This window comes from Procambarus clarkii, chromosome 25 (assembly GCF_040958095.1).
Source record: "Procambarus clarkii isolate CNS0578487 chromosome 25, FALCON_Pclarkii_2.0, whole genome shotgun sequence".
Classification (NCBI taxonomy): domain Eukaryota; kingdom Metazoa; phylum Arthropoda; class Malacostraca; order Decapoda; family Cambaridae; genus Procambarus; species Procambarus clarkii.
The window spans coordinates 9,934,636-9,944,635 of NC_091174.1; the positions used below are offsets into that span (position 1 = coordinate 9,934,636).

General features: G+C 45.9%; 1 protein-coding gene across 3 annotated transcripts in view; it reads left to right on the top strand.

The window, feature by feature from the left end:
* Window positions 1-10,000, top strand: part of LOC123756441 (neuronal PAS domain-containing protein 4A) — a 53,224-nt gene that overhangs the window by 33,033 nt on the left and 10,191 nt on the right. For 2 of the 3 annotated variants that reach the window (XR_011229620.1, XM_045739610.2), the window contains exons 1-5: window positions 2,166-2,509; window positions 2,975-3,030; window positions 6,455-6,544; window positions 6,932-7,117; window positions 7,858-8,042. Coding sequence is in view for 2 of the 3 variants with exons in the window: in XM_045739610.2 (XP_045595566.2) it covers window positions 2,215-2,509; window positions 2,975-3,030; window positions 6,455-6,544; window positions 6,932-7,117; window positions 7,858-8,042 (812 nt within the window). In the remaining variant the exon portion in view is untranslated. Of the gene's footprint in view, window positions 1-2,165; window positions 2,510-2,974; window positions 3,031-6,454; window positions 6,545-6,931; window positions 7,118-7,857; window positions 8,043-10,000 lie in introns of those variants that run through there. The other variant, XM_069331270.1, reaches the window with a different exon arrangement.

The window sequence follows — 10,000 nt, forward strand, 5'->3', positions numbered from 1 at the left end:
CTCTCTCTCTCTCTCTCTCTCTCTCTCTCTCTCTCTCTCTCTCTCTCTCTCTCTCTCTCTCTCTCTTACCCCCCCCCTCCCCTTCCTCTCCAACTCTCAAAAATGGGACTTTGGAAAAAGTGTTGAGGGTCCACATTTGAGAGAGGAACTTGAGTGAGACACAAGCACTTAACCCTCAAGGTGTTGTTAAGCCTGTGTCTGAGTGGCCACTTAGAATACGGCTCATTGTCCTGCTCCACCCCCCCCCCCTGCCCACCTCCGCACCTCACTCCATCCACACCTCACCTCATCCCTCCCTCCCTTTCGCCTACCCTAAGGGAGTCCCTCCCTCCCTTCCTCCATCTGCCCTCCAAAGTTCACCAAATTAACCATTAAACAATAGATTGAAAACTTTGCAAATAAACAGTCAGTAGTTTAATCCAGCAGTATAATCATAAATCCTACAGCATCATAAAATAAATCTTACAGTACCAGCCTTTAGTTTATCATAAATAAATCAAATAGAACACACACACACACACACACATTGCTCCACAGAATAAAGCTAGCAAAATACGTCAACTCGTCTTCAGGCCAAGTCCATTCCATCCAGCGGTCGACCCCAAAGACGCATTCATTAATTTTAACATGCTGTTTATTCAAAATGGGAATTTTCTCCAGTATAAATTAATATTGTTAAATATTAGCATACTGTGCATATTTAGACATTGGTTAGGTTAAGTGTTCAGGTTCTGACTGCGATTATTTGTATTTTTAGTGCATGGGTGAAGCGTTTACAACAGCCCGTCCTCTAAACCAAGATCCAAAGACCATTCCATGCACCCGCCAAACCCCCTGTTGCTTATGAATGACAAACGGTTTACACACGACTCACAACTGATGAGGTCCGAACACTTCCGGAACAAGTGCTTCACTGACTAATTTTGTTCAAACCACAACGCTGTAAATGCTTCACCCACGTACTACAAATACAAATAATCGCCAACAGAACCTAAACGCCTAACCTAACCTATGCCTAAATATGCACAGTATGGAAATATATAGCAATATTCTTTCATATGTGTGAAAATTCCTATTTTGAATGAACAGCATGTTAAAATTGATGAATGCGTCTTTGGGGGTCGTCCGCCGGATAGAATGAACTTGGTCTGAGGACGGGTTGTGTGTGTTAACCGTATTTCGTTCATAAACAATGGGTTTGGCCACTGCATTAAAGAGCATTTGGTATTCGTTGATGAAGACGGGCTGAAAATACGCGAAAACGAAATCAAATGTTCGCAGGTTGAGTCGTGTGTAAAGAGTTTTTTATTTATAAACAGGGGGTTCGCGCCTGGATTAATGAGCATTAAGCCTTTGTTGATGAGAGCGGGCTGGGATAAGGTCCGGCCTCATCAACAAAGGCTACATTTTCATTCTATGCAGCCACGAAACTCCCTGATTATGAAGGAAAAACTCTTTACCCAGCCCGTCCTCGACTCAAGTCCATTACATTCAGCGGTCAACCCCACAGACGCATTCATAAATTTTAACATACTGTTCATTCAAAACGGGAATTTTCTCAAGTATAAGTTAATATTATAATATATTAGCATATTGTGTATATATAGGCATAGGATAGGTTAGGTCAGGTGTTTAGGTTCTGTTGGCGATTATTTGTATTTGTAGTACGTGGGTGAAGCATTTATAGCGTTGTGATTCGAACAAAATTCTTCAGTGAAGCACTTGTTCCGGATATGTTCGAATGTCAGCAGTTGTGAGTCGTGTGTAAACCGCTTTTCATTCATAAACAGGGGGTTTGGCGGCTGCATGGAATCACTTTTGGATCTTTGTTTGGAGGACGGGCTGAACTCTTTACACACGAACAAAATTCGTGGTTCGAACAAAATTCGGCAGTGAAGCACTTGTTCCGGAAGTGTTCGAACGAAATCAGTTGTGAATCGTGCGTAAACCGTTTTTCATTCATAAACAACAGGGGGTTTGGAGGGTGCATGGAATCACTTTTGGGTCTTTGTTTGGTGACGGGCTGCACAACCGATGATGTTCGAACATTTCTCGTACAGCACTTCGCTGAAATGTTCGAACCTCGAACTATTCGAAAATGTTCTCGAACAACACTCAGTGTGAATCGCAACTGTGTAAATGTTTCAGCCACGTACTTCCAATACAAATAGTCGTCAACAGAACCTCGACCCCTAGCCTAACCTACTCCTACATATGCGCAATATTCTAATATATATTAATATTCAGTTATATTTGAGAAAATTCGTGTTTGAAGAGAGCGTCAAGGCAATGTCTCAACGCTCTTCCGTTGTGTTCCTTTCTGACAGTTTCGACGGCACCAAGTCGACCAAGGGAGCGTCCAAGATGCGTCGGGATATGATCAACGCTGAGATCTGTCAGTTGAGGGATCTGTTGCCGCTGCCGCCCTCCACACGCCAGAGACTCTCCCAGCTCCAGCTGATGGCCCTCGTCTGTGTCTACGTCAGGAAGAGTAACTACTTCCAGCAGGGTGAGTCTCTCTCTCCTCTTCTGTCTCTCTCTCTCTCTCTCTCTCTCTCTCTCTCTCTCTCTCTCTCTCTCTCTCTCTCTCTCTCTCTCTCTCTCTCTCTCTCTCTCTCTCTCTCTCGTAAGAGATCGACGTTAGTCACTTCCATAGCGTAAGGCAATGGTCATATTCAAGGGGCCTTCTCTTGCTAATAATAATAATAATAATAATACACAGAGAAATCCCGTTAACGTGATATATCAAAGAACAAATCCCCAGGAGTCTTGGTCCAGACATGATTTAGGGGTATATCTTGGTCTTGACCACGTCGTGGTACAGTTCACTAGAGCGCGTCTGGGAACACCCATTCCATAGGTTCGAACCCTGGCTCCTGTGGATTTGTTCAGTAACAATAATAATACATATTAACCAGCCACACCATAAAATGAATGGCGGGGACAATAATGGAGTATTCCACACGTGTTTCAGTGTTCAAGCAACAGGAGCAGAGCCTCAGTCCCACGCCCAACATCGGCTTCTCCAAGGTGAGTGTCAACACTCTTTCACTCAAGTCTAATTCATCTACGGACCTCTCGGATAGTGTTAGTTGTTCAAACTAGACTTATGTGTATAATGTTCGTACCAAATTGCACTTGGTCATTCTTAGTCCTTGGAACTCGCTCGAAGTATCTCTTGGGCATTCTTAGTCGCTGTAACTCGTTCTAAGTATCTTTTAGGCATTCTTAGTCGCTGTAACTCGCTCTAAGTATCTTTTGGGCATTCTTAGTCGCTGTAACTCGCTCTAAGTATCTTTTGGGCATTCTTAGTCGCTGTAACTCGCTCTAAGTATCTTTTGGGCATTCTTAGTCGCTGTAACTCGCTCTTAGTATCTTTTGGGCATTCTTAGTCGCTGTAACTCGCTCTAAGTATCTTTTGGGCATTCTTAGTCGCTGTAACTCGCTCGAAGTATCTCTTGGGCACTCTTAATCGCTGTAACTCGCTTTAAGTATCTTTTGGGCATTCTTAGTCGCTGTAACTCGCTCGAAGTATCTCTTGGGCATTCTTAATTGCTGTAACTCGCTCGAAGTATCTCTTGGGCACTCTTAATCGCTGTAACTCCTTCGAAGTATCTCTTGGGCACTCTTAATCGCTGTAACTCGCTCGAAGTATCTCTTGGGCACTCTTAATCGCTCTAACTCGCTCGAAGTATCTCTTGGGCATTCTTAATTGCTGTAACTCGCTGGAAAGTATCTCTTGAGCACTCTTAACTCACGCACAATCATTCTTAGTCGTTGTAACACATTCAGTTCATCTCAGGAGTCCACCGGTCGGTGGTGATGTAATATTTGGCCACGGGAGTTCCGGAGAGACGGCAGTTGCAGCCTTCCAGGAGGCGAGGCGTTGTCGCGGTGTCAGTCATGTCCTGCTGGCACCTTCACCCACCTGCCTGTTGTCTGTTTCCAGGCTCCGTTCCTCCACCCTTCCTCCCGTTGTCTGTTTCCGGGCTCCGTTGTTGGTGTTGTTTTAGATTCAGCTACTCAAAACAAAAAGTTCCAAGCAGGTGGGCTATGGTGAGCCCATCGTACTCACCTGACACAGGAGACGTGTGCCCAGGCTCCGTTCGTCCACCCTGCCTCCCGTTCTCTGTTTCTCCACCCTGCCTTCCTTTCTCTGTTTCCAGGCTCTGTTTCTCCACCCTGCCTCCCGTTATCTGTTCCTTCCCTCCACTTTTTTTGCGCGTCACTCCACGCGTCGGTTCCCACGGTTTAATGAGGGAATAACTTAAGTCTTAACAGGAATTCCGGTACTAGCGATTTCTTGCATAAATTTGTCTGGTGTCCAACCTCTTCCTTGTCGCGACCATGTTGGGAGACGGAGCTAGATCAGGGTTGCCGACCGGAGTTTATTACCTCATTTATGTCCCTCTTAATTAGATTTTTGTTATTATTTATTGCTGGCTCATTGGTTCATTTGTGTTTGCCATGAATTATGATTGGAATTCTGTTGTTCTTTTGGCTCGATAGCGTGTTCTCTTTTGCGAGTTGTTATTTATGACTGTTATGCAACCCTGAGTTATGTCTAACCTTGACCAGGGTGTTCGGGCCTCCCCCGGCTCCCTCTCAATTATTGCCTCTGGGAAGATTTAACGCACCCGTCCCCTAAATATTGCCAGGAACCATTAAAACATTAACTTGTGAGCCTGAGCCAATAATTATAAATCAGCGCTGGGGGGAAATCAAATTGATTATTAAAATAAACACGAATGCGATGTTTTCTAAAGAACTTCCCAGCCGTCAGTTACAGGTATTGCATGGTTTGTTAAGGTCAGGTAAGGCCTTGTTGGTTAGACTACGTTGGGATTGGTTAGCCTTTTATGATGCTTTGTTATTAGAGGTTGGTTAGGAGGTGTGGGTAGTTAACTATGGCCTACCATAATGCTTGTTGATTTGAATTGTTATAATGTACAATATATATATATATATATATATATATATATATATATATATATATATATATATATATATATATATATATATATATATATATATATATATATATGTTTGTGGCCAGTTTTTAATTTTTTTAGTCTTTGAACAAAACCAAAAAATCCGTACATACACGTCCACACACACACACACACACACACACACACACACACACACACATTATATATCTAATTCCAGGATATATAATCCTGGAAATGCATATAAATCCTGGAGATGAATGATATATTTACAAGGTATATTGACCAAGGGTGATAATGAATTAACACAACTATACACAAGAATGCACACACAAGCCCCCCAAAAACTCAGTCATTCAGGCATTTAAACAAGCTGTCATTCAGAATACTGTACATAACGTACGTTAGACCAGTTCCTTAATATGCAGCGCTAGTGTTGGTGCTCAATTCTTTGAGTAAGCAAAACCACTCATCAGACCTGAGTAATATCTGGTTACGAAACGAGATGAATGGTCGCCACGATGACAGAGTCATTTATCCAAGATAACTGTTTGAAGGGGGAATATAATGCTAGAATAACTGACCTGGAAGGTTACTTTGCCAACGTAGAAGAGCTCGTAAGAAAGTGAAGAAGACTACCAACACTACCAAGACGGCCAAGACGGCCAAGACGGCCAAGACGGCCAAGACGGCTACCCGCACACGAGATAGCAAAGTATAAGTGCTATTTCTTGTGCGAGCAGTAAGCGTGCTATTTACCCAGAAATAGACACAGAAATCACAATTGCATGATTCATCAAATGAACAAAAGACAGCGTCTGGGATGCTCTCGGATGCAGGTTCGAATCCTCGTCACGGCCTTTGTGGGTTTGTACCCACAAATATCTTACTACTAAGAAGCAAACCCACATTAGCAGCTGCTCTGGTCACACTGTCAAGAAAGCAACTAAAAGATTACCGCGAGCTCCCATTACTGAGAGAGTTGCTGGGAGTGAGGAGAGAAGCCCAGAGTATACTACTTAAAAGGTAGGGGGTGTGAGGGAGGGAGGGAGAGAGAGGAGCAGGAAGACATCGTGGGAGAGCATCCCTCCCTCCTATCCTCCCCATCTCCCTCCCCTCTCCTTCCCATACTTAAGATTAGTATTCAGAGCTGGTGTGGTGGGTCAGAACTTAGGTCATAGGTCGTGGGTAGTCCGCCACGCTCCACTGGCTCGCCCCCATCACCCTCCCCCATACCCCCCTTCCTCCCTCCATCCCATACATCCCTCCTGTAACCCTTCCAGCAACTTCTTAATGAGAATTTAGCAGATACGATGTCCTTCCTTCCTGGGAGAATTCACTTTCTTCCTGTCTAGTGAGACTGACTGACTGAGGCCATACATATTCCCATCCTTATGATCTCCTCGCCCCTGCACTTGCCTCTTCCCCAACTTTTCCCCCCGCCTCTCTACCCTAGTTTCCCCGCCACTTGAACACTCGTAAAATTCCCATCTTCTCTTCCACAGGCCATGAATGGGTTCATCATGATGCTCACGCAAGGAGGCAAGCTTCTCTACATCTCAGACAACGCTGCCGAGTACCTGGGCCACTCTATGGTGAGTCCTGGAGGAGGGAGGGAGAGAGAGAGAGAGAGAGAGAGAGAGAGAGAGAGAGAGAGAGAGAGAGAGAGAGAGAGAGAGAGAGAGAGAGAGAGAGAGAGAGAGAGAGAGAGGAATAGATGTGTGTATATTGTGTGACAGTATTTCATGCTGTGTATGTAACAGGAAAACTTGCATCTCTCTCTCTATGAAGGAAGGTAAACTGTTGCTGTCTTCCAATACTGCTGCCACACAAGTAATTCTTGTGAGTGTGTGTGTGTGTGTGTGTGTGTGTGTGTGTGTGTGTGTGTGTGTGTGTGTGTGTGTGTGTGTCTTGCTGTCTCCCACCCACTGCTGCTGCCACGGGAGTAATAATACAGGTGTGTGTGTGTGTGTGCTTGACAGGAGGACCTGCTGATCCACGGGGACAGCGTGTACGACATTATTGACAAGCAGGACCACGCTGCCGTACAGGCAGAGCTGGTGAGGGCCGGTCACGCCTCCCAACACCTCGACGAAGACCGTCTCTTCCTCTGTCGTATGAACGTCTCCAGAAACGCCAGAAGACAGATGAGGTTCGGCGACCAGAAGGTGAGACCCGTCCACCAACCTTTGTGTACTGAGGTAATGCTAAGTTCGACCCGTCCTCCTGTTTTAGACGGGACATTTATGTAACTATGTGGGCTATTGTGCATATATATTGACGCATTGAAAGGAAATGAACTATCAGGGGAAAGCACCAAGTCATTACACTATATAGCACTGGGAAGGGGTCAGGATAAGGATTTGGGATGGGACGGGGGCAAGGAATGGTGCCCAACCACTTGGACGGTTGGGCACCAACCCAATATCGTACCAATATTGACGTATTGAACAATTAGATAGTAGAATGTGGTACTGTTCAATTTATGGAATACGAAAACAAGCTAAACATAAACGTAAAATATCCCTACGCCTAGTATAGCATATATATGCACTATATTAGGAATTGGATAGTGTTCATAAGGCCAAGGATGGTTAGGTTAGGGTTTTATCGGCCACATAATACAGAGTCTTCACCGGTTTGTCCAAATTTAGTAACAGCAAATTCCACTTTCTAATTGTTCATTACGTCAATATTGGTACGATAGTCTACATCGTTACTATGTAAGTTACACCTTAACAGGAGGATGAGCTGTACAGGTGTACCGTGTTCACGTGTTTGATGTAGAAAAACATTACGATGGTAGTACACTTTATTTATTGATAACAAATGCACCGTGTACAAATGCACCGTGTACCGTGGGACCACAAGAGTAAATGGATCACTTACACTTTACCTTAACCCGCAGGTGGTGCTGGTGGCCGGACACTACCTGTCCTACCTGCCCTTGTGCTCGAGGAACGAGCCGGTGTTCCTGGCCCACTGCACGCCCGTCGCCATGCCGGAGACCAGAGAGAGTGTGGTGCAGGGCGCCACCAACGTCTTCACCTCCGTCCACACCCTCGACATGAAGTTCCTCAACCTCGACAGAAAGTGAGTACTGGCTTGTGTTGCGTCTTCCTTGAGAGTCTTGGGGCGTCTCTCCCTCCCTCTCTTGTCCACAATGTCTCCCAAGACGACAGAAAGTGAGTGCTGGCTTGTGTTGCGTCTTCCTTGGGAGTCTTGGGGCGTCTCTCCCTCCCTCTCTTGTCCACAATGTCTCCCAAGACGACAGAAAGTGAGTACTGGCTTGTGTTGCGTCTTCCTTGGGAGTCTTGGGGCGTCTCTCCTCCCTCTCTTGTCCACAATGTCTCCCAAGACGACAGAATGTGAGTATTGGCTTGTGTTGCGTCTTCCTTGGGAGTCTTGGGGCGTCTCTCCTACCCTCTCTTGTCCACAATGTCTCCCAAGACGACAGAAAGTGAGTACTGGCTTGTGTTGCGTCTTCCTTGGGAGTCTTGGGGCGTCTCTCCTTCCCTCTCTTGTCCACAATGTCTCCCAAGACGACAGAAAGTGAGTACTGGCTTGTGTTGCGTCTTCCTTGGGAGTCTTGGGGCGTCTCTCCCTCCCTCTCTTGTCCACAATGTCTCCCAAGACGACAGAAAGTGAGTACTGGCTTGTGTTGCGTCTTCCTTGGGAGTCTTGGGGCGTCTCTCCCTCCCTCTCTTGTCCACAATGTCTCCCAAGACGACAGAATGTGAGTACGGGTTTGTGTTGCAGCTGAGGGAGGCCGAGGCCTTCTCACGTTTAACGCGTGTCTCATTCCACGTGTCTACAAACTGGAATACAATGGAGTACCGGCTTGCGTCTTACCTACCGGGCCGCGTTATTCATCATTCATACCTTTCTTCGTTCCACACTCTCTCTCCTTAATGCCTCGATTGCCGTGCGCGGCGGCGGCGTCAACTCCACCATACGCCACAAATCACACAAGAGGCCCAGACGCTGTCCGACACCCAGTGAGCCCAAGGTGTTGGCCCCGGCAGCCGAGGACGCCCCGCGCCTCCTCACACTCCACCAGGAACCACATCCTCGAGATTTATGACAACGTGCATCCCATGGCGCGTTTTCCGCTTCATTGTGAATATGGAGCGCCTATGCAAATGTGCGCTTTGTCCTGTAAATGACTCGAGACCTTTCACCTTGAGGAGAGAGAGAGAGAGAGAGAGAGAGAGAGAGAGAGAGAGAGAGAGAGAGAGAGAGAGAGAGAGAGAGAGAGAGAGAGAGAGAGAGAGAGAGAGAGGACAAGAGGTGAGAGTGCTAGGGAGGAAAGAAGAGATATAGTAAACAACTCCGTGTCTCAGGCATGGCACTAGAATTGTTGCCCAATCAGTTCTATTCCGCCTAAGAATCGAACCCAGGATCCCTGATTGTAAGTCGAGAGTGATGCCAACTGTATTATGAAACCCACATTATACTTCCTTTCTTACATGTATTTCTTGTGACCGTATCATCAGAATAGTGAAGCTGTGTTTATGTCCCCGCCAAGTTTGCCACGTGGATATCAGCTGAGTTTTGTAAACAAACATGTGCTCTCTAGCTGCATCAGCTGATTGGTATAAACAAATATGTGACTCCCTGCCATACTGAAATCCCAAACATTTCAATTTCAAAACTTGGTGTTAGGCGCGTATCCTGGTCATGTCTTTTCCCCCCAAAAAATTATGAAATACTTCACAACTTGACATGTTTTAATGCAGGGTTATATTCTGTTTCACCTGTCACATTAGTATATCGGGGGGATAATACTGAGCCTCACCTGTCACATTAGTATACCGGGGGGATAATACTGAGCCTCACCTGTCACATTAGTATACCGGGGGGATAATACTGAGCCTCACCTGTCACATTAGTATACCGGGGGGATAATACTGAGCCTCACCTGTCACATTAGTATACCGGGGGGATAATACTGAGCCTCACCTGTCACATTAGTATACCGGGGGGATAATACTGAGCCTCACCTGTCACATTAGTATACCGGGGGGATAATACTGAGCCTCACCTGTCAC